General features: G+C 38.7%; 1 protein-coding gene across 1 annotated transcript in view; it reads right to left on the bottom strand.

Annotated features, from left to right (window-relative positions):
- Positions 1–7,263: 7,263 nt before the first annotated feature.
- The window catches only part of COL1A2 (collagen type I alpha 2 chain), a 17,777-nt gene continuing 270 nt past the window's right edge, over positions 7,264–24,770 (bottom strand). The window contains exons 2-27 of the mRNA XM_010712676.1: positions 24,237–24,290; positions 24,094–24,147; positions 23,941–23,994; positions 23,066–23,110; positions 21,372–21,470; positions 20,614–20,721; positions 19,148–19,201; positions 18,535–18,588; positions 17,974–18,027; positions 17,815–17,868; positions 17,604–17,711; positions 16,614–16,667; positions 16,467–16,520; positions 15,861–16,022; positions 14,772–14,879; positions 14,235–14,342; positions 12,960–13,013; positions 12,750–12,857; positions 12,491–12,544; positions 12,056–12,163; positions 11,432–11,485; positions 11,191–11,298; positions 10,543–10,789; positions 9,957–10,147; positions 8,613–8,855; positions 7,264–8,096 (exon numbers count right to left, since the gene is read on the bottom strand). Of these exons, the coding sequence (XP_010710978.1) occupies positions 7,950–8,096; positions 8,613–8,855; positions 9,957–10,147; positions 10,543–10,789; positions 11,191–11,298; positions 11,432–11,485; positions 12,056–12,163; positions 12,491–12,544; positions 12,750–12,857; positions 12,960–13,013; positions 14,235–14,342; positions 14,772–14,879; positions 15,861–16,022; positions 16,467–16,520; positions 16,614–16,667; positions 17,604–17,711; positions 17,815–17,868; positions 17,974–18,027; positions 18,535–18,588; positions 19,148–19,201; positions 20,614–20,721; positions 21,372–21,470; positions 23,066–23,110; positions 23,941–23,994; positions 24,094–24,147; positions 24,237–24,290 (2,538 nt within the window). The 3' untranslated portion in view covers positions 7,264–7,949. The remainder of the gene's footprint in view (positions 8,097–8,612; positions 8,856–9,956; positions 10,148–10,542; positions 10,790–11,190; positions 11,299–11,431; positions 11,486–12,055; positions 12,164–12,490; positions 12,545–12,749; positions 12,858–12,959; positions 13,014–14,234; positions 14,343–14,771; positions 14,880–15,860; positions 16,023–16,466; positions 16,521–16,613; positions 16,668–17,603; positions 17,712–17,814; positions 17,869–17,973; positions 18,028–18,534; positions 18,589–19,147; positions 19,202–20,613; positions 20,722–21,371; positions 21,471–23,065; positions 23,111–23,940; positions 23,995–24,093; positions 24,148–24,236; positions 24,291–24,770) is intronic.

Below are 24,770 nucleotides of genomic sequence, written 5' to 3'. Positions count from 1 at the left end.
TGACTCAGGTAAGAAAAAATGACAGCTCCCTGTCAAGAGCCAAATTGTTCTCTTTTTGTCAGTTTCATTTTCTTCTTGTTTTTTTTTTCCTGGTTGCCTCTTGTGGTCCCATATTTGCCCCCTTAAAATTGAAAATTCTGTATACACATGAGGCAGTCTTTGGAAGCCAATGCAGCTGCTGTCCAAGCTGTGTCATGCTTGAGTAGCATTAGAGCATTTTCTTTTGGCTGCTAACAATGCAGGTGTCATTCTGTAATTACATTCTCTTTAGAACGTAATACATAATTTCCACCTCTATCAGTCTGTAATAATCAATAATAAAAATCATTCATACTGATTGCCATTTACATTCTATACAATACATTAATAGTCTGTGTGATATTGGCCCATTAAAGAAATGCTTAGTTTTGAGTTCCAGGAGTTTCTTCATCACAGTCTCTGTCAGCTCATGGTGTGCAGCCATAATGTATCCAGCTACAGCAGGCACTGCTGTCACAAATGTTAGATCATTGTACTCTGATAAAGGGACAGGTGCCTGTGGGCTGGAGTGGGGATTTTCATGCGCTGATATCCTTGACATGAAGCTGAGAAGCAGGACAATTCTAGGAAGAACTTTACAGAATGTATTAACTAGGGAATATAGCAATTAAATAAAATAATATAATAAAATATAGTAATGTAATTAAAGATGATATGAAAGAAGTAAGTTGAGAAGTAGCACAAAGTGAAGAAAAGTTGTCTGGGAAGAAATACATTTTCCTGCACATGATATGAATGGTAGTTGAAGATAAAGCAATTGAAGATAAAACTCTGTAAAGCAGTTCTCCTAATTCTCTTAATTATTAAAGAATCACTTTAGTTTTAGAAGCCTGGAGTCTGTAATGCAGTCAGTAATCAATATAGGGCATCAAAGAAAAGGGTATGATTGACAGGAAAATAGACAAAACCTAGAATGTGATCAAAAGAACATCATGAGGAGGCTCAGATAATGATATTAGCTGAATTTCACTGTGAAGCAATGTTCACAAGCATAAAAACAGTGTGGAGAAGGAATGACATTTTGAATGCTGATTGTAGGTGAAAAGCTGCAGCAAGAATGCAAAGCTTTTCTTTGAGAGAAGAAGAGAAGCAATGCAGCTGTTTTTGCTTGCAGTAAAGCCAAAGATGCTGAAATAGCCAATAAAATAAAAACGGTGATCCCTAAGAACAGACAGAGGCAGACTTCAAAGTCACAGAAGATGTTTGGTTAAAGAAAAATTAAGAACAGTGTAAGTGTTAATGATGAACGAAGCGACAACTCCTACTGCCTATGAGAAATTTGGAAGATGCCAAAGATAACCAAGCTTTTCTGCTGATGTATGACTGAGACTATTTCTGTGCAGTTCAGTGTTTCAGAACCTCTCTGAAACAGAAAATGAAATATTAAATATGCCTACATTGCTCAGCAAATACTTGACCAGATCATTTAACACAGCTGGAGAGAGGCTTCACAGCATTCCTTCAGCTGGCCATGGAGAATGTAGCAGATCCACTGGGCAGTGTTTAAGCTATCTTCTTCCAACAGTGTGCCCTCCATGTTCTCGGTGGATGTGGTTATCTGGCAATAGTTCAGGCAGTGAAACTGTGGCTGTGAAACTGGCATACTTTTCACTGTGTATCCAGCCATGAACTTACAATTTAAAAACAAAAGTGAAAATGAGAAGGTCCAACTACTTACTGGAAAACTCTAAGTAGAGGAAGCTTTACCATGATGGAAAATTTTGATGGACTGTTTTGAACACCAATGCACAAACACTTTCTTGAAATTATTTCGTGTTGTCAGCTCTACTTTTTCCAGAAAACTGGTATGTATTCTCTTGTTTAGAAATGGAAGAGGTCAATTTTATAAGGATGTCTCCAGAAATTCATTTCTCACTGAAGTTGATGCAACTCTGCATCTTTAGAGTAATGGCTGCTTTCCCAGGTTTCTTTAAATGAGTGAAATTGGGTGGAACTGAGCATGTTTGCCTGAGGTCATGTGGGAATATGCGTAACATCTTTTGATTTCGGTCAAGAGGGATCAAGGCTTTGGAGGAGAACTCTTTTCTCACCAGTAAGAGGAAGATCCTGGCAGCCAATCTGACCTCTCTAGTAAGAATTATCTTAATTCTTCTGTATTCTAATGCTTTGTTGGAATTTGCAGTGTTCTTTTGAGTAGCTTTTAAATTGAAACCTGAAATGACTGAGATACTATATAAAATAATCTACCAGAATGAAACATTGTATTGTGAAGTTATTTTCATTTTTCAACTTCGTAGAACCTAATGCAGGGGATCTGTACTACTTGGAGTCAATGTTTTTAGGAAGGTAATTATATTTTAGGAAGGAAAATAACAACTTCTTATTTGGATGATAATCATAACATTGGAAAAAATATCTCTATTTTAGCTTCAGGCTCAGTAAAGCATTGTTCAAGTATTTGCAATGGATTAACAGAATAGAATGTTCCCATGAGTCATTATTTAAAGATGAAACTGCAAAGAAAGAATTTAATTTAAGCAGAAGATTACAGTGGTCCTTCGGGTTCACATTGCTCTGCCGTATCTATTTGTTTGTATGGTGCTCTGCTGAGTTGCTGTGAATTCTCACGGGTTTAAGCAATTTTGTGATGCTGAAATGTAAACATGCATGCAGAAGGATCATCTGCACATCTCAAGCTTAGCAAAGATTTATCACCTGGGAATTAAGAGATAGCTGAGTAGCTATACCATTCCTATAAAATATGCATAAAAGCCTGGTGAGCTGGAACCTGCAAGGCAGCTGTTATTGTTTGCTTGTAGCTTCAAATGTCCTGTGGGTGACACACTTCAATAATTGCTCAAGTAAGAGACATATGGATCTAATTTTTTTCATTCCATATCGTCGCTTATGCTATAAAAACACTTGTATTGAAATCTTTCAGTAACAGAATATGACTTTCCCTAAAGCCTAAAACCTGAACAAATTCTTGTGCAGTGAATCTTCTGAAGCCTCTGTCCTCTGCAACGCCTTACGTCAGCCCTTCTATCTCAGCAGAAATTGGTAGGGCTCTCTGCACTGCTCATCTGTGTATTTTCATGGTACACGCCAGAATTTAATGTTCTTGAGATGTCATCCTTTCTGTAGTGCTGGAGCAGAAGGATCTAAAAACTATTTCAAAGCTGAAGGCAAAAACTCTCAAATACAGTGGGCATAGGAGAAGGAAGAAGATATTTTGCTGCTGAAGAGGTGAATCAACAGCTAAGGAAAAATGCAGGCCTTGATCTAGGTGCAAAAGAGCAGCAAATGAAAACAGCAGAGATCTTTGGTCTGGCTTGTTGCCTGTGACAGTGCTTCCACTCTATGTGGAGGGCACAAGCCTTACAAACACCTCCTGTTTTGTAGAAGACTTCTCTACATCCTCAAAGTTACAGAGAAATGTAAAACAGCTTCAAAATGGAAATGAAAGCTCAGTTTCTCCACTTGGTTTTCTCCTCCAAAGGCAAAGAGTATGCTCAAAGACTGAGGCCTATCCCTGGGAGCTGAATGAGCACTGAATTCACTGAGGAGCTATCAGTCAGATGAGTTTGTCTCTCCTGCTTTGGTTTCATAGTCACTGAAAACTAGATTATGAATATTCTCATCTTGATTTTTTTTCTATACCCCACATAAGGCTGCATTTTGCTGCCAGGATCTTTCCTGGGTTGGATGGGTGTTCTTCTGGCAAGCCAGTTTATTTGTAGAAGAATTGTGGTGCTGATATTTTGCTGAAATATCCCTTGGGATATTCCTGGCCACATAGCTTAAAGATTTCGATAGTAACCATGGCAGGTAGCAGCTGCACTGGAGCTCTTCAATGGCTTGAGTAATAACTGCCTGAGTCAATAGGTGGTGCACTGCACTTGTGGAATCACTGCTATTTCACTTATGGTCTTAAGAACTGGTGTTCAGGAAAACTTGTTTCATTTCACTCAAAGAACCAATTTCTGTAGCTTGAAAAGCAACATGAGAAAATTTTTAATTATATATTATATATATATATATATATAAAATATGGGTTTTACATTGAAATAATTATTGTAATGAATTACATAGATTTCAAAATCTTGCTCAAAATGTACTTAGGCTTTAGGGCAAATGTATTTCTTCAGATACTTATGTTTGGGTTAGTGAGAGCCATCATTTCACAATTAGCTAGAAAATATACTTAAGCCTGGAATCGTGGCTAGGAAATTTTTTTCATGCAATACCTGCACCCAACCACTCAATGTCCAAAAACAGACTAATGTGTTCCAGCCCAGGAGCATAGAAATAGTCATAGCTGTGGAAGATCTTTGCATGTGGTTTGCAGAGCGCATTCAGGCTGCATCTGATATGTATATGGAAACAATATGGAAAAATAATGCTTTTTTAATAAGCCAATAACAAAGACTGCACGTAGGGAGATGAATTATAAGCTACTTCTGATAGTGTGTCTGAGAACTGCTTTATTTGAATGTGCTATTCTTGCATTGTTTGGCATCAGTATACACGATTCTAATACCATAAAACTGGATTGAGTGGGTTCCAGAATAACAGCTTCTAGGAGAGACTGTCTGAAACCTCCAAGCACCACAGCAGAACAAACCAAAAATCATATCAAAAGGTGCAATTTAAAGCTGCATCATGGAAATAGAAGATAACTTGCCTATTTATAGCCCTGAGTGCAGTATTCATGTTTCAAAATGGTCTGTGCAGATCTTTAAGATGATGCTCAGTGGGTCGTGATTTTCTCCCAAGTGAAGAAGCCTGGACAGTTACAATTTTCCCTTCTATAACCTCTTTCCCAGTTTTAGCATTTCTTTTCTCTCTCTACACTGGTTGAATTTACCATGTTCCCTCTCCCCACCTCTGTTTTTCACCTACTTATGCCACGTTCATACAAAAGCACGTGCTGCAGAGAGCCCCACTTCTGCTAAGTTCTCAGTAACCATCATGGATGCCGTAAAGTATATTTGCACTGGAGACATCAGGCTCCAGCCAAGTTACTGACAGGAACATCTCGGCCTCTGCCATCTCCTAGGAAGGCTATGTGAGAAGAGCGGATGGGTAGAACCACTGAGCACACATGTGGGTGTTTGGACCTGCAGCACAGATTGGGCCAAATGCTCCAGTACTGCCATTTACAGCTGTATCACTGCTGAACCTTGGATTTGGCAGTGGCTTTAACCCTACTGTTTTAGCTTCTCTGTGCTGATGGTCTACTTATGTTACTGCTGATGCATACCTACCTGTTATTAAATTCTGCAGAGATCATTTGCATAGGGAGACAGATGACTCCCAGGGACAAGTAAGCAAACTTCACCAAAAATTTATTCAACACATTATATTTCTGAAATGAGACAGTGTGAAGACTCCCTGCACTGTGTGCAGCTCACCTTACTTATTTTCAGCTACGGTCCTTGGAGAAGAAAGAAACTGTGCAACATTGTGCATAGCATGAGAATAATGCTCGATTGTGTAGTAATTTCTGATGAGTTCAAAACCCAAAAAGGCCAAACAGTATTGTCCAGGTGCTAACACCCATTGTGAGGTGGGGGCTGTTTTTTTCCTCTGGTTTGATTTCTGACTAAGTGCACTTCAGTGGCAAAGGTGCAAAAAGACGCAGACCTTGGGTACAATGAAAGGGCTGGTGAAAGTAGAATGGAAGCATTCTTCATCTGGAAGGAAGTGCCGTAAAATAGATCAGACAGAGCACAGGAGAAATCAGATGACCAAAGAGAGAATATTTGCCCTTTCCTTTCAAAATCACAAGTATTGCACTTTTTTTCCCCTTCTCACAAAGGTATGAGCAGCAATAGCCCATCTCTCAGCCCTGGCAATAATACTTGCATACTTCCTAGTGGGTTACATGGACTCAGGGAAGTAATTCTACCTTTGCAATCCAGTAGAAAATTCCTGGCTTCTGGATAATCTAGGTGAGAAAACAAACTCTTAGTATTTCAATATTTTTTTTTCTTTACAACAACAGCATATATTTTTAAATACTAAGACAGTGAAATGCTAACACTTCACAAATCATCGTGGTCCAATGAATAATGGTAGGCATTTACATTAAACTGTGTTTTACTCATTTAAGTGAAAAAAGGTTATATTATATCATGGCAATTTCCCTATTGTTAATCTAGCACAAAGCTAGAAATGTTTCCTCTTTTATGTACACAGCATACAACTAGCTGTGAGCACACAGCAGCTGCACACCAGGCTGTGTTTTCCTATTTACCCTCTCTCCATTAAGCAATTCATTGCACGCAAGAATGAAAAACTTCCTTTAGAAATAGTGCTTATTCCTCTTTTCGTTGTCCAGAGCAGCTTTTGGACTCTACTCACCCACTAACCTTCGGATGGTGCTGTGTTCATGTTACAGGATCTTCTTCTGGTTATTTTCTCCAGGCTTTCCTTTGTGGATTCCTGCTGACTAAGCCCATCTCACTTCTTCCCTTACCTGCTCCAGCTGCTGTCCTCATGTTTTTATGCATCTCTCCAGCACCTCTCAAGACCCTCCCAGTGCCAAAACACAGCTGTCGAAACTACTGTTCATTTCAGGCTTTTAGAAAAGCACTGTATGATAGCAGCATCTTAAAAGGTCTCAGCCAAGAAATGTCTTTGGTTTTCAGCATGTTCATTGTGACAGTAAATTATTTAAGTTAACAGCAGCTAGATCTGTTTCATACACAACTGAATGAAGTATAAAAGCTTAGTGAAGCCTGATCTTCCTGACTCTTCCTCCACATTATTTCAAAAGTACACACGCCTGCAGATTGCAGCAGAACATCAGCCAGCAGAGCTCTCTCCACAATAAGTTTTCCCCAGGACAGAGCCCTCACTTTCTGTTTATTTTAAGTGAGATGATTATCCTTCTTTTAGTCATTGATTTTGTTTAGAATTCAGATAAAATGAAGAATCTCTTCTACTTTTGAAGTTTGCATACTATGAGGCATGGTTTTTCTCGGACTTCCTCAGAAGGAGATGATGAATTAAAAGGTCAAGTAGACAGAGTCAGAAGACAGCAGTAGGCAGTCTTTGAATGCTGTAAGCAAATATTTTACAGCAATAATTTAAGAAATAATAAAGACAGACTCTAAATTCTGCGTATGAATTTCTGCTGATGCACCTAAGCAAGTAACTTTACTCATTTGATACCTTCTTTTGGAACACTGGACATGCTTTATTTTTTTTTCTTTTCACAATTTATTTAAACATCTCACATATACAAAATACATTTTCTTTTTTTTTCTTTTGAGAAATGATGATTCTTTTTTATCCATTGGAGAAGAAGATGAGATTTGGAAGCAGAAATACCTGATTTTGGAGGAAGAGGACAAAGATGAGGAAAAATGATCCACATGCTTAAGCTGGGGATGAGATAGATATCAAAGAAACAGAGAAGTAATACTTTAACTGCTGCTAGCACCATCAAAATTCAAGTACTGGAAACATACTCTGGAATAATGAAATTAGCACCACTATGTTCTGAGTGGAACTGAAAATAACTCATAATATGGAGAAGTGCCTACAAGGGATGTGGATCACACTTGGTTTAGTGTATGAGGTAGTTTAAACCTTTGGAAGTCGTGGTTTTAAACTTCCTCTGTGGAAGATAGTCAAAGGCCACAAGTGGTGCAAACTTTCATGATTTTTTATTTTATTTTTTTGGTTTTTTTTTTTGTTTTTTTTTCTTTACAAAGGTTGACATTTCCCAAAGCAAGGTGTTAAATCTTGAAAGACTTCCAAGTCCTTTTGGGGCTGTATTAAGTTTCATTGCACAATGCTCCAATCAATTCTTCTCCTTCTCTTTCGCCCAGAGTTTAAGCAAGTAGATGAACAGAAAAAATGGAAGGAGTCAGCTCTCATTACAAAAAGAAATGACAAAGAATAATTCGGGGGGGGCCTTTAAGTTAATTTTAGTTCATTCATTTGAAACAGACTGGGCCAATGTGCAAACCGAATTCTTGGTCAGCGCCACCAATGTCCAAAGGTGCAATGTCAAGGATGGGCAAGCGAGATGGCTTATTTGTTCTGTACTCAATGATTGTTTTGCCCCATTTGTTGTTCTTTCTCTGCAAGAGAAGATGTATTAAAATTGTTATTGCATTATTCATAGAATTGAGAATTGTTTCACCTAAGTGGATAATTTCTGAAATAATTTTACTTAAATTTTACTGCCATTGTTTGCAAATAAGATACCCATATCCAGTTATTTAAACTCTAATACAGAGAAAACATTTACTTTAACCTTCCTATATTATTCATGCTGATTAAACACTCAATGAACCTTGCCTGATCTTTTGAAGACTTGACCCTACCCCTCCTGCACCTTTCTCAGCATGCTTCAGTTTCCACAGAATTTGGGTCTGGTTCCTCAGAAAAGCTTTTTCTTTTCTTTGTCACATTGCACACTACAGGATTTGTTAGCACCCTAGTCTTTGTCACTTATTAAAGATCTGGCACAGTTGGTTCTATAGGCTATTTATCCTCACTGGATAATTTTTTCTGGTCTGACTGATAATCTAGTTCTGAATCAAAGCACAACTGTCATTAATACAATCATACTGCCCATGCTTTGTGTTACTTACAGAGCAGCCATCCACAAGAACACTGAAAGTGAATCTGCTGTTGCCTTCAGCTCGTAGTTCAACATCATTGGATCCCTGGAGTATAACAGCCTTTTTAAGGTTTCCAGTCTCCTCATCCATGTAGGCAATGCTGTTCTTGCAGTGGTAGGTGATGTTCTGGGAGGCATGGTTGGCCAGGAGACGCATGAAGGCAAGTTGGGTGGCCATGTCCTTTGTGGTCACACCTTCACCATTGTATTCAAACTGAAAAGACAAAGAAACCCACTCAATTGAATTTCTGGGGAAAATTGAATGTTTACATATTTTCTGTAGGAATAGAAAAAAATTAAAGACCACAAATATCTGAGATCAGTTGCCTATTTCAACTGCAGAGCTAGAAAACACCACACAGGACTAGCAGGAAGTAAGGTGAAAGCTGGGCACAAGTAGTGGATGGAGTTAAGCTGTAGAATTCTGCTGCAAGATATGGTTGTTGTTAGCAATTTATGTGAATTTAAAGATGAGATCAGACATATTCAAAAGAAGAGAAATCCATTGTTTCCATAAATGCACGGACAATGCCTGGCTCAAGAAAGCCCTGATTTTTTATTTCTTATTTTGGTTTTATAGAGTAGCATCTGTAGATGTTATGAATGTTTGCTTTCTTATATTCTTTAACAGCAACCGCTTTCAGCCAATGTGAGAAATAGGACTCTAGAGTACCCTGGGTCCTTGTTCTGACCCAGTAATAAATTTTTTTGTTTTTACATTAAAGAACTTGGAATCTGGGATTTCATCATAAGACTAATTCAATTTCATTTAAAAATTATGAAATTAGTTCTTAACTGTACAAAAAAGGACTATCCAGCAGGCTGGTACAACATCTGACATGCAGGTAGATATATTTCTTGCTTTTACTTAATGGCAATTCTGAGTGCTACAGTGGCATACACTTAGGATCTGTTATGTGTAATAAAAATATCTTTTCAAGAATAGCACAATGTCAAAAATAAATCTCAATTTAAAAAATAGCAAAAATTATTACTTTCTCAGTTTCCAGACTGTCTTTGTACTAAAGTACCACATCCCAGGCCAGGATTCCCTTAGAAATGGCCACTAATCATGCTGAATTGATCATTGGCAGACACTAAGAAAAATTAGAACAATACTAAAAAAATCTCTTTAGCAGACTGTTTGAAGACAGAACTGGAACCCTGTTGCCTTGAGATAAAATGTAGCTGTTCCCCTTTTCATATTTCTCCTCTAAGAGTTTAATTAATGAGTTTTGCTCACTGAGAATCAATGGGTGGGGAAATCCTTCAGAAAACACTGTAAGAAACAATCATCCTCCAATGCATCACATACCTGAGTACCACCATTGATAGTTTCACCGAACCATATGTGCTTTTTGTCCTTGAGATTCTTGCTGACATACCAGGTCTTAGTTGGAATATCTTCACGGCTAGCATGAATGCAAGTCTCACCAGTGGCAAAGTCACAGTATGCTCTAATGGCATCTGCAGTGCAGCCTTGGTTAGGATCAATCCAGTAGAAACCTTTGAGGAAAGAAACACTTGCATTCAGTTTATATTCACTGGTTTGATATAGAAACTCAGAGAGGTCATAAATATCACAGCTAAGTACAGTACTGAAGTGATTGGGAGAAATACACCTTTTAAACTGTCAATTTGTAAGAAATTAACTGTATTCAAAAACTAGGATTAAACATTTTTTCATTATTTTTAAAAAAGACTGCAATAATTGCACAACAGTAAATGTTTTGAATGTCTCTGAATGTCCTCATAGATATGCATTTTCACCAGAGGCACAGAACATCATTACTAGCCATTTAGTATTTTCACTGGTTGACCAGGGTTACCATTCAAAGAAAGCTAGTAAGTTGAAAATAACTTGCTGAGCCAGAAAGGGCAAATATCTGGCACTAACGTACCGCTGCTCCATTCTGGGTGGCTAAGTCTGAGGTCACGGCAGGTGCGAGCTGGGTTCTTTTTGGAGCCTTCTGGGGTCAGCAGGGTCTCAATTTGGTTGTTCAATGTTTTCAGAGTGGCATCAACTTCATAATCCTTGGGTCTGAGAGAAGGCTGATCAGCCCGGTAGTATTCTGCGTCAAAGCCAACTTCATATCCACCACCATTGGGACCAGGAGGACCAGGGGGACCAGGAGGACCAGGGGGACCCTAAAGTTTTTCAAAAGCAAAAGTCAAGAAGTATTCTATTACAAATATGATTAGTTCAGCAGACTATTTTCACACATGAATTGTCTTACTGAAGGCTTGAACCCTCAGCAATAATCTGAGGAATGACCTATGGACCTGCTCTGTGGTAACTCCTGTGAACTAAAGCAGAAGATACACTGTGTAGGACTACTACACCTTTGTGCTTATACTGGCTGGCCATAAAGAATGAAGAAAGACTTCAGGTTTAAGTTTATTAGGGAAATGTTGAATGTTAAATCACACTATTTCAAAATCCCTTATTAAAATAGAAATAAATCTCTCCATAAACTAAGATTTTAAAGTGTTTTTCATTTAACTGTTACCTAAATGTGTTAAATCAACAAGACATAAGTTATACTCACAGCAGGGCCTTGGCTACCATGAGAGCCACGTACACCAGCAGGGCCAATGGGTCCAGGGAGACCATTGCGACCATCTTTACCAGGAGGACCAGAAGGACCAGGAGGACCCTAGAAGGAAACTTGAACAGTTTAATGACAGTAGAGAACGCTACAAATAGGGATTCATATAAATTAGAGTGTAATAATATATTCCATAAAAAGAATGAGAGAATTATTTGCATATACTCTTAAATTCACATACCCTTGGGCCAGCAGGACCGTTGTTACCAGGAGGACCTTGATCACCATGTTGACCCTATTGGGAAAAACAAATGCATACTCATTAAAAAAATGCAATGCCACACATTGTATTAACATGATTACATGATTCAAAAGGGGATCAGCAGATGTATTTGGGTTCAGAGAGTGGAAATCTAAGGCAACTGGCATTAGTGGAGTTGGGATATAAAATGTATAAAAGGAAAGAGAGTGAAAATATTTAAAAGGATAACCTATAGGAGTCTCTATATTGTTTCTTAGGGTTTTCTCTTTAAAATAAGAGACAGAATTCCCAAAGGGGATACCAGAATTTAAAGGGAAGATAATCTGTAAATGACTTGCTTCTCTCCGATACAGAAACTTTACAATTTTTGACCAGAAAATAAGAAATACTGATTAAACAGAGGCAGAGCTTTTTGAATTCTGTGCTAGCCAAATGTAGTTTGTAGTTTTCAGAGCAATAAATGGTGCAGTTCTAAAATCAACTATCAGCAGCATTATTAAAATTCATCCTATTATGCAGAGAGCACTGAGTGTTTGGATCTTATGGCTTTAGAAAGATGATGTAGAGTGAACCAAGTCAAAATACTGAAAATAATTTACTTACAGCAAGACCAGGAAGACCCTGCAATCCATTGTGTCCCTTCAGGCCAGGCAGACCTCTATGTCCCTTATCACCAGGTTCACCTTTCTCACCACGTGGACCTTGTGGGCCCTAGGAAAGGATATACATGCCAAAGAAGGCCTGAATTAGATATTACTGACAAAGAATGAATTAAGTATAAGCATTCTGCATTATGCCACAGGTTGCCCCTGATATATTTATGTATATCCTGTTAAGATGCCCAGGAAAAGTGTTAATCCCAAAAGCTTCAGGTTCAATCCCATGAGAGAAGATGATCAAGATCCTAGATTTATAAATATTTAGGTCTCCTTAAGCACTACTTTTTGTGCTTGAATGCAGTTGTAGATCCTTAATGTTAAGCATATGTTTTTTTATTCTTGTATCAATGTAGTAATGTATGTAGAAATTAAGACTTACAGCGAGACCTCTTGGGCCAAAAGCACCAGCAGGACCAACAGCACCAACAGGACCCTGGAAAAGGAAAAGAAAATGCATGTCACTGATGCATATCATACCTAATAAGGGTTCCATTCTAAACATATCTCTACAGAAAGCAAAGTAATTATTCACATATTATAGGGTTTTGATGCATATATGTAAATAAAATGCACATATGTATGATGGACAAATGTTAGTCCTTTATCAATCAAAAAAATGTAAAATCTCATCAACTTACAGGATCACCACGGTTTCCAGGCTTTCCAGAAGGACCAACTTGGCCATGAGGACCAGGAGCACCCACAGCACCACTGGGACCAGGGTTACCAGGAGCACCACGCTCACCCTGAGAATAAGGGAATGCAAGAGAGATGCTGTGTTACTTCTGACTTACACATATTGGAAGATTTCTTTCATAAATATGAAATAAAAGGAAAGAAGTAGTCACCTTGAAACCAGGAGCACCATCACGGCCTGGAGGACCATCATTTCCAGGATTGCCCTGTTAAAGTACCATTGAAAAATATTAAAGCCCATCAATATCTCACATGGAACTTTGTGCCAGCCTAATTGCTCTTAATGAGATTTAGAAGACATTGAGATGGAATAGCACAAATCTTGAAGGCAAACTCTGTTGTAAGTCCCACATTCAATTCCCTTACATACATTAACATTCTCTTAAAAAATAGGGTGGCCTTCAAATATTTTAGATTTTACAATGCCAATATAGGGGAAATTCATGACTTTTTGTTCTATTTCTGTAAATGAAAAGTTAGTATAAGAGATGTATACTAACAGTGCCTCAGATTATCAAATAAACTTCCCTGATAATGCTCAGAGAAAAATTTGTATCTTAAATCCTTAAGGAGAACTATAACGTGTGAATATTTTACTTTTCTTAGAGTATAAGTAATACCTAGAAACTGTATGGATACCCTTCTTCAAGGTAATCTAATAACCTGGATGGCTGCGTTAAATGGATAAGTTTATTCACTGCTCTATGAAAAGCTGGTTGCAGGGCCCTGTCCACCAAATAGTCATCCATGAGGTAGGGCATTAGAGGGGGCAATTTATTACATCGCAGTACTTCCACATACCCCTTTCCAGATAGGATACAGGTCCCCCACTCCCTGCATTTATCTGTGGAACTCAGCAGTACCTGCCACGCAGGCCAGAGTTTGTTTCATCATGTTTTTAGCCTCCTTTACATCTCATGGTGAAGGAATGCATGTCAGGAAACATTATGTATATACCTGACATTAAAAAAAACTATCACAGATAATCAGCTTCCCTGACATAGCCTCCCTCTCTACAGCCAAAAGCTTGTTGCATGGGATGTAATGCTTTTACCAGCTCCTACAATGAAGACGACTTCTCACTCAATCTTTTTTGGCAATTAAGCAAAAAGTCAAAAGATTCTGATTGAGACTCCACGATATCCTTCAGACACAATTTATGCCTTGTCACCCTGTCAGAGCTATTGGGGAAGAGGACTGAAATTCGCTCCGTGATGAGGAGGTTCCCTGGTACCACTGCTCTGTTTTAGACCTTGCCAATAAGGTATTTGTGTATTGGGATCCTGATACTATTTTCCCTGAAGACACTGGAAGGTACAAGTTTGCTAGCAGAACAGCATCCAATTGCATTCAGTTTCTCTGTGCGTTAGTCTTTGGCTCAGAACAAAAGCAAAGCAATCCTGGAGAGGAAAGAAGTCATAGCTTACATCACGACCAGCTTCACCAGGAGCACCATTAGGACCGGGAGAACCCACAGGACCAGAGGGACCACGAGCACCAGGAGGACCAGAAACACCCAGAGGACCAGGTTCACCCTAATACAGGAACAGTGGTAACAAAATGTAACACAATACAACAAAAAACAGTCTTACAGAACTGTCAGCCTATATCTAAGAGAAACATTTTTCTGCAGTCAGTTCTGGAAGTAAAACAGAAACAGGAGACAATGAGAAATATATCAAACTAGAGCAAAATATTTAAGTTTCTAGCTTGTCTGTGTCTTGCTAAGAACAGATGCTTCTGATGCCATTCAAAAGTATGTTCACCTGCAGATACAAGTCTTGTTTGTCTGCAGCAAACAATAGTTTCTTCCACTGCTCAAGTCTGTTGGCTCCATTTAACCAAGATCTGTTTGCAGCAGAAATGAAAACAGAATCTATACCTCCTGTCTGCCACTATTCCGTAAGAGGAGACCTCAGCATTTTTCTTTGTAGTTTAGTGCAGTCAACGAGTCATATACTCACTGTTGCTCCAGCAATGCCTGGAAGACCACGTTCTCCCCGAGAGCCAGGCAGACCAAGGATACCAGGAGCACCAAGAATACCCTGAGGACCTGGGGTACCAGGAGGACCCTGTGAGATGAAAGATTCTATTAACGGGGGGGTAAAAAAGTCCCTCCTTATTTCTCATTTATTTTGCTCTGTAACTACTTTCTAAAGATCTCAATGTGGTCATTGCCAGTTTCCAAATGGAAAAAACTGTAACCTAGGTGGAAGACCAAATCTAAAGGTCTGTAAGAAAGTAATGCTGATTATATTCTGACCCCAATAAGTACATTTGCTTTTCCTTTCTGGACAAGATCTCCTATTGTCTTGTTCCCATTCTCTAACAGTGGGTGGTACATGAAAATTGGAGTATTCAGAATGGAGAAGATGACTGTGCTAAGGGAATTGCATAGCGAAAAAACCAACCATCTGATTCTGTGACAGCCTTATCATGTACCATCTAGGTGCCTTCTACCTCCCCACAAGCCTTAGAGCTCATTACCGATCCTTTGAAAAGTCAAAGTATGTTTAATTAAGAGACTTCAATTTCCTTAAAATTCAGCATGTGCTACTAAACTTGGCATAAGTAGTCATCCTGAAATATTACTTTGTTACTCCTAATTGCAGTCACACCCTCTAGGTCAATTACAATATAAAACTAAAAAATTTACTGCTTTATAGCAGACCTTACAAGGCAAAAATTCAATGGTCACCTACAAATTTTTAGCATACATGTCCAACAGTGACAGTGACAATTTTATTCTTAGCTGTAACTTCTATAGATTATGGAAGAAACTTCTATATATTTACATTGAGAAGGTAGAGAGGTAATTCACACAAATAGTTACTTCTATAAGACACCCAACACAGAGGTAATGCTCTCTTTTAGGGTCTTTTAGTCAAACATGCATAAAAAATTTCCTTAATCTCAGTGGAGCTACTGCTTAAAAACTTTGCTAAATATGGTAAAGAAGAAATGCCCTTCCAAAGTACCAAAAGTATCTTAGAAGCTGTAACATTTACACAAAGAGAGACACTTGTGATGAGATGTGATACTCAGTTACTTACAGCAGCACCAGCTTCTCCAGATGGACCTTTCTCACCAGCAAAACCAGGTGGGCCAGCAATACCCTGTTCACCAGTGCGGCCAACTGGACCAACATCACCACGCAGACCTCTAGGACCATCTTTGCCAGCTGGGCCAGGAGGACCAGGGGGACCAGTGATGCCCTAGAGGATCAAGCATGAAAGTGTCATCATTACAACACAGACCAGAACTAGGGAGAAGAGAGTAGGTTTCATTCCATTTACAAAAATGGTGCTTTGCAATAAACAGGTTATCAGCTGCTACGGAGCAGCAACTGTTACTACTTCTGTTAAGCAGCGCATAGCTGGAATCAGCAGAATTACTGAATTAGGGAATGTGGCAAAATTTTGCATGTAGATTTGATTTGAAACCAGAGACATAATTGCAACTATAAAGCTTACAGGGGAAAAAAAAAAACAACAGGATTGTTTAACTTTGGATGGTGGGATTTAAAATATAGGAAAGGAATACCTCTTCCTAAGGCTTGGAACACTGTTGTTAAAAGGAAGTTTTATGAAACTCAATTGGAAATGACTAGTACAATTTCAGACTTGTCTTCCACTAAAACTTCTCCATCAGTTACTTACAGCAGGGCCTGGAGGACCAACTCTTCCAGCAGCACCAGGGAAACCAGTCATGCCCTAAAAATAAAAGTCAAAAGGAAAATTTAGTATAAAGGAAACAATGACTTCATGGAAAGCAACAGTGCAAATGGTAAAAGCCTGAGGACTTACAGGAGGACCAGCATCACCACGAGGGCCAGCAGGACCAGCAGCACCAACGGGACCCTATATGTGAAGGGTAGAAAAGGAGAGATGAGTCAAGCAAAGACCTGTTATAAAGGGGACCAGTCTCACTCCTACAAAAAAGAAACAGTTTTGTTATTTACTTTAACTGAAGAATTTTTGGGCCCCAAAGCAGAATGTGATGATATTAGGGGTAAAAAATTCTCATTGACTTCTTAAATCAATATGGTAAGGATTGAAGTGTTGCATAAAGGGGCATGCATGATTCAAATGAATCTGCCTTGCCAATGTTACATGCATCTAAGCAAATCTGGAAGTAAGATGTGAAAGGTGTAAGGCAGAGAACTGCAGGAGTCCTGTTTGTATAGTATGACTGCTACAGCTATGTAGTTCCAAGATCTGGTACTGGTCTTACAGAAGCTATGGTAAGATCCTCTGCCTATGTTATCTTGCAATATTTCAGAGTATTTTAGATACCAAGACCTTTCTTTCTGCATCATTTCCACCAATTCCCCATTAATGGGCTGCGTGCATATGAAACCTTTGGAGTATATTATAAGCCCATTTTCAAGGGTGTGCACCAATTTGAACATACACAGCTGCACAACTGGATCTAAAAGTCAGGCTGCAATAGCACATTCTATCTCTAAGGCCCTCGGCTCAGGAACTTACCCACAAATACCCCTTGAATGGTTCAAGACAGACAGATTTTGCTGATCTTTAGCACAAGTTGAAAATTATTTATTTTTTTCTCTTCATTTCAGTTCCAGACTCATTATCTCGGCCCACACAAATAAATTGATTAGGTTTATATAATGAGTGAAAATGAGGATGTTGACTTTCATTACAGCCTAATTTGAATTTGTTTCTTTTGTTTGTTTTCTTTTAATTACCTTTTCAAAATTCAAGGCCTTCAGGTTAGCATATTGCTTGCATAGCACAGTTAAGAACCATTTTATCAAGATACAGTTCACTTACTGGTGGTCCAGAAGCACCAATTGGCCCAATAGCACCTGTTGGTCCAGTTTCACCCTTTGGTCCCTTAGGGCCACGCTCGCCTTTAGCACCAGGCTGACCAGCTGCACCCTATAGGCAGAAAAGGAACACAGAACAAGGAGTTGAAAAAGTAAGCTAAGAAAGTAAAGGAATGGTGTGGCATCAATAAGATGAAAATGAAAACAGTACTCACAGGAGGTCCAGCAAATCCACTAGGACCTACAGGACCAGGCTCACCACGTTCACCCTAAAGAGAAGACAATGAGGACTAGTTGGAATTGGCTTTAGAAGGGCATTTTTGTGAATATCATGTCTTTGACACAATGAAATATTTGAAGGAATTGCCTCTTACAGGAATACCACGGGCACCAGCAGGACCAGCGGGACCAGCAGGACCTCCTTCACCCTGAAACAGACAGGAGACATTACACGGGGGAAGGCCACACATGTCAAAACAGATCTTGTGGTATTTATGCATACAATCTATCTCCCCATGTCTCTGTTTTAAATCTACCCCGTGTTAAGAATAATTTGTAATGATACTTGGACAGGATGAAGAGTCATTAGGAGCTAATGTGTTGTCGTTTGACACCATATCTGAACCTCTTCCCAGTGTGAAGAGGATCATAGCCTCAATCAGAAGGAATTCAGACAAAGCTCGAATCCGAAGATTTTCTGTAAAAACCATTGCCATGTAGATGTTCATCCATTCCCTGCCCTTTTAAGAAAAGGTTTGTGGCGCAATGGAAAACTCCCAATAACACTTGCTTCACATAATGTGAGAACTTGCAAAACTTGTGCACCCTAACAAGATGGAATTGTTTTCTAGTAGACAAGAGTCTTCCTCTTAAATATTCATACTGTAGGCAAACTGTATAAACAAGACACTTTTTCATTCAAAGAGCAAACTTACCCGATCACCAGCACCACCAGCAGGGCCAGGAGCACCAATAGCACCAGGGAGACCCTACAGGTTAAGAGAAGGACATCATTTCTAACAAAAGGTAAGCAAGAGTCAACAATTAAATTCTTTTTCTCTTTTTTCCAGGAGCTAGGCATGTGACTTTATCCCAGTTACTCTTAATATATTTTACATAACCTGGTGTCTTTAAATTCTATGCTGTTACTTTCCCCCCAAAGTATGAAATCTAGCGCAAACAGCCAAAATGCCAAATTAATGTTGCGTGGCTTTGCAGGCCGCCTTTACAATTAGCTATGGGCTGAGCCCATAAGGTTCCAAAGACTGACACTGGTTCACACTGACAGCTGTCTGTGAAATAGTGATCTCTGCCAATGTCATATCTCTGCTTTCATGCATGAAGAGTGATCACTTCTCTCTCAAATTCTCCTCAAATTCAAACACCCCTGAACAAGGGACTACACAGTCGTACTGACTTGCATCAGAAGCAAGCAGTTGTTAGAGGAAATGGAATATGCTGGAAAATAGAAACCATAAATATCATTTTTAATCACTTATGTACTCGGGTGCATCAAAGTAAACTCAAGTAGAACCAAAAGATACTTACACGGGCACCATCTCTTCCTGTTGCACCAGTATCACCTCTCAGACCTGGGGCACCCTAAAATAAATACATAAAGGAAGCAAGCATTATCTTGGTAATGTACAAAATAGTTTGTCAGAAAGACGGCCTGAGTTGTTCTCTGAATGCACATGTTCTACAGAGATACCTATGCTGGTTTTGGTTTGGGAATGGACTCTGACTTATCTCATTCTTATTGCTGAGTATATACTTACCCACAAAGTGAAAGTGTAGACAAAGAGGACTGATATGACTTGACAGAATTATTACTTTATATATAAACCTATTTTCTTCCAGGTAACAAGAATTAAAAATTCAAATTATAATGTCTGTTCCAAATGGTGAACATAAATACTACCTCAAAACCCCTTTTCTTTTGGTCACAAAAGAACCAAATGTAAAAATCTTCCTAGGGATTTATGTTATGTATTCTATTTGAAGCAAGAAAAGAACTGATAAAAAAATGAAGTCATGAGTGGTCATGTAAAAGGCCACGTTTTCTATAATAAAAATAGTATATATGTATCACTAGTGTCAAAAAGTCAGGCAAGCACTCTGTTCTCTCTTCTTTTTGAAGAAATCCTACTCTTCTGCATTAATATGCATGCCTGTACATAGTTTTTATAAAAAGTTGCAAGCAATTTTCATCTTAATTTCTTTATAGTCACGGAGCATAAATGCAGTTGTAATTTTTTTAGTCTAAACAATTAAAAAGGTATAGAAATCTCAGTTTAGAATTTAAATAATGAACTGAGTAGAACTTGGAACAAAGTGTGCCTAACAAGATAAAAATCCATTTTACGGATAATTATATGAATAAAGCAGAGTTTGCAACAGGACTTACACAAAACTGTGAAGTCTGGTTCCATGCAAGTGCACTGGCTAAAGTTTTCTGCTTCTATTATATGCATCTGATACAATCAAAAATTTTTTGTAATTTCATAGAATCATAGAATCACCAAGGTTGGAAAAGATCTACAAGATCATCCAGTCCAACTGTCCACCTACCATCAATACTTCTCACTAAGCCATTTATTTATATATGTTATGTACTACATCAGAAATCAGAGTAGAGCTGTTACGGATTTGAGCAGACGACACTCAGTTCTTCATGATCCATAGGCCCATTCCTGCTGTAAAGCCTGTATTCAGATTTAACACTGCTTTCATAAAGGTAAACTCATTGTTACCCAATGCTGTAAAGCCCTACCTGCCACTTAAACCAGTTCTAAATGCTGAGCAAAGATCAAAATGCAGTCTTTGTACTTCAAAATATTGTCACTCTGTTGGATCAACAAAACCTTTACTTACTGAGAACTAATGAGACACCATGAAATACAATTTCACAGCAAATAGAAATTGTATTTGGGTAACCTGCATTTTTTTTCAGTTAGTGAAATTCAAGCATCTCCCAACCTGTGTATATGTAACACAAAGAACATCAGCCTTACCTTCTCACCCTTGCCTCCTGGAATACCTGCAACACCTCTCTCTCCTGGGATTCCACCAGGCCCAGCGGGACCAGGAGCACCAGCAGGACCGACGTTACCAGGCTCACCCTAGCAGCAACAGGTTATTGTGTAAGAGATTGTGAAATATGGAACAATATTGCAATATGGAACAAAATTCTTCCATTACTTATAAGCCCATATTCTGTTGGCTTGTAAATATACTGAGTAGTATTTGGTCTCTAGCTATTGTGCATTTGTAACTTTTCAGTGAAGATGCTGGACGTGAACTCTCTCTCTGACTTTGTGGTCCCATATTCCAAACTAAACCTTCATGGGAAGGCTGCATATGAAGATCTTGAAAATTGAGCCCCACACTTAATTTGGCAGAAGACCATGCTAATCATTTTGGGAAAATATTGCTTACCAGACACAAGAATGTCATTCCCCGGGAGGGTATAAACAGGCTAGTATTAATTTTAGCCAAAATCTCAGACTAACAGTATTCCCAGCTAAGAAGCAGTATACAAGTTTATTCTAAACTGAAGCTCCCCTCCCATTCTCATCAGTGATAAACAAAAAAAATCCATATTAGAGTGGACTAGCTGTTATAGGGATTTACTACTTGAAGAAAGAGCCCAGTACCTATGATGTTTGTGGATTATCCGTTAGCAGCAACCATTTATATTGAGTAAAGAAGGTTTCTGACTGCCCTCATCTGCAATTCAATAGTGAGGCAGTGGTAGCTGGAGAAGACATACCTTGTTACCATCAGGGCCTGGTGGGCCAGATGGACCACGGCTTCCAATAGGACCAACAGGACCAACAGCACCACTTTCACCAGGAAGACCACGCTCACCCTGTGAGAGACAGTCTGATTTGAGTTTTTCCTTTAATTGTTCTGTAGGTTAGAGGTTTAAAAGCACCAACTGGTAGCAGTGACACTATGATCCATTTTTAGCTGAACAAACTACTATTAATATCAGAATTACGCACATTAAACTGGTGGGAAAAACTGGCTTTAGCTTTTGACACAAATAAAGCAAAGTACCAATCAGGTCAGACAATGGATCCTAGAGAAATGAGGGTCACAGAAATTGGCAAATAATTGGTTTTACAGTGGCAAATGCCACCAGGAAATAAAGATGACAACTAAAACCTACTAATGTGACCTGAACATTCTAACAGGAATAAGGGTACATTTCAAAGAAGATATTAACTGGAGCTGTGAAAATAGCCAGGAACTGGGCTCAAATTCACAGTAGATTACCAAATGTAGACATACTAAAAAAGACATCTTGGATTATCCCAGCATAATCAAGCTGAAAAGCAATGAGTAATCTGATAGGGCATAATGGAAGTTTTCAGTTACGCGAGAGAATCTGGGGGTTAGAGCAAGAACTATAATGCAATCAAATAACTGACTCAAGGAGAGATGGCACACTCTGAAAAGGACCAATGAGACCTCATGCAGGCACTATGGAATTTTTAGGAAGTGTTAATTTTGTTATACTGAGTATTGGTAAGACCTAATTTGGAATACTGAATGAAATACAATCTGGATGAGTACAAGATGCTTAACATCAAGCTAGAGCAAAGACACTTAACTCCTGCTACAATGATGAAGGGAGCTTGGGCTGGGAAGATCAGCAAAATAAAGTTTTAAAGAAAACATGGTTACTAACAGCCTCACAGCTGACTGATGTAAGAATGAATGGGAGTATTTGTCACTCAAGTACATTCAGTCAGGAAGGCAGAATGCTTATAGTGAGAGAGAAGAGGAAGAATAGTTTAAATATCAACTTTTTAATAAAAAGATTCAGAAAGCAAATAAATAATTGAGCATTTTATAAACTGAAATGTGAGAGCTGAGTACTTATTGCTCTGGGTAGGCTCCCTGCAGCCCTTTTATCACAGTTCAGGAGTGAAGAGAGCTGAGGGCAGTATCTTCTAATGACTATTCCAGGCTCTGGACTCAGCCTGCCTTTTGTTCACAACACCACCACATGGGAGGCAGAAGCTGGCTAGCAAGGGTGGTATAACTGAATTGGTGAGGCTCATAAGTCTACCCCATTGGGTAGATGGCAATGGAGTTAAAATTCTCATATGTGCCAAGCCTCATTGCAACACTGTAAGACTGTTTTTTTCTCACCCATATTCCTACTGATAAAAATGTAGGAAACCAGATCATCAGGACATCATTACTTGGGTAGTATTTGTTTTCCTTATCCAGAAATTTACTAACAATGGCAACTACTGTATTGTATAATCAGGCATATCCTGACAAGCAGAAAGAGCAGAAAAAATTCTGCTTCCAGGTAGTCTGCTGCAGTACATGATATTCTGCACTTGAGAAAAGTAGCTTGTCTTGAGAAACTTGTAAGTGCATACAGTTCATACTAATTCTAAATACTGCATTAACAAGTCTCTACTAGATTTCAGATGAGTAACTCACCCGTGGGCCAGCAGGACCAGGGACACCAAATTCACCATGGAGACCCTAGAAGAGAAGAGATGGATTGATAAAGTTTATTTCAAGAGCAAACATATTAGCTCACATTGAACTTTTACTGCTAATAAACAAAGTTCAAATAGAAATGCTTCTCAAATTTCAGCAGTATGTTGAAAATCTACAGACTAAAATCAGTTTTTTTTAGATACAGAAACTGTTTTCATACAACTGCAAAAATCTCAAAGCACACATGCTAAGAGAGGCACTTCTCATCTGAAGTGAGTTAGTTACTAAATTTCAAGCTCTTTGGTCAGGCGCATGCAGTGTAAACTGTCACACTGGGACATGGAATGATTAATTACCAACTTAAATAGCTGATATGATGCACAGGATGCACAATTTGCAGGTTCCATCACACACTAACCGTGCAGAACCTGGTGCCTGAATTATCACCAAGTTATCTCCATTGTATGCCACGTAAACCCACTGAACTTCAGCAGATGAGCAAAGGCATGCAACTGGAGTAATGCTGGTTAGATTAAACCTTGCCTGTTTCAAAGGAAATCTGGAATACAGTGTTCTTCTTGTGCTGTCTTGTCTTTTATGGGGATGTTTTATTGTTGTTTATGGTCTCAAAAGCAAAGGACTGGCTTTTTTTTCCTTAATAAAGGAACTTTTAAAAATGGAAGTGCGCTCCAAGTGCCAAAGGACCTTCTCCATTGGTGGCTAATTTTAACAAAAGGGATTATTAAACTCTGCATATAACACAGATCCCTTTTGGCAAATGGATTCAATGGACTCCTGCTTCACCACAATTGTTAACAAAAGGCTTATGCAATACATGCCTTTACTTGAGCAGTACTGTATCTGCTACTCACCCTTTCGCCTGGTTTGCCAGCTTCACCAGCTGGACCAGAGGGACCCGGCAGACCCTAAGTGTAAAGAAACAAGGATGCAAATCAAGTTAAGGCAGAAGAACTTTATGCTTTGTAAACCATAGGTAAAGTAGGGCAGAGCACATAACTTCTTACCTGGAAGCCTGGAGGGCCAGCAGGACCTGTTTCACCCTTTGCACCTTGGTTGCCCTGGATAGAAGAAAATGAATTTGAAAATGAGAAGTCACAATGATGAAAAATAAATCACAAATTGGATTTGTGTAGAGGCTGTTACTTACGGTGACACCAGGAGGACCTTGAGCACCGTTGTTTCCCTCAGGACCAGGAGCACCCTAAATACGTTCAAGCAGAAAGCTGTTATCAAAGTTTTTATTTGTTATGAGTAGTATCTGTCTAAAGTGCTTCTGTGCCAAAACCAAAAGGTCTCTGGCTGCTTATTTTGAACTCATACTGCTACTTTAAGTTGAATCCCATTTGCTCATAAGAGCTTCACTTTCAGAAGATAATACAAAACTAAATTGCAATAGGTAATTTTAAAGTTACTGCAGTAACATTATCCTTACCAAAAATCCTTTGGAATTACAGATAAAGAAATCTGGCCAATAGGTGGCATTTTTTTCTCCCAGAACAGATCAATTATTTGATTCCTTAGTTGATATTTTGTAAATCCATTTATAAATTCCACTTATCAGTAGGAAAGTGATGAAAATTTACAGAGTAGGATAGAAACTATGCATTCTCCACAAAAATTTACAAAGGAATTGCTATTTATTCCTTTTTTATAGGAAGCTAAAACCATTAATTACTTAATC

Source organism: Meleagris gallopavo, chromosome 6 (genome assembly GCF_000146605.3).
Source record: "Meleagris gallopavo isolate NT-WF06-2002-E0010 breed Aviagen turkey brand Nicholas breeding stock chromosome 6, Turkey_5.1, whole genome shotgun sequence".
NCBI classification, from domain to species: Eukaryota; Metazoa; Chordata; class Aves; order Galliformes; family Phasianidae; genus Meleagris; species Meleagris gallopavo.
The sequence above is the reverse complement of the archived record's forward strand: the minus strand, read 5'-3'. Positions and strand labels throughout refer to the sequence as shown.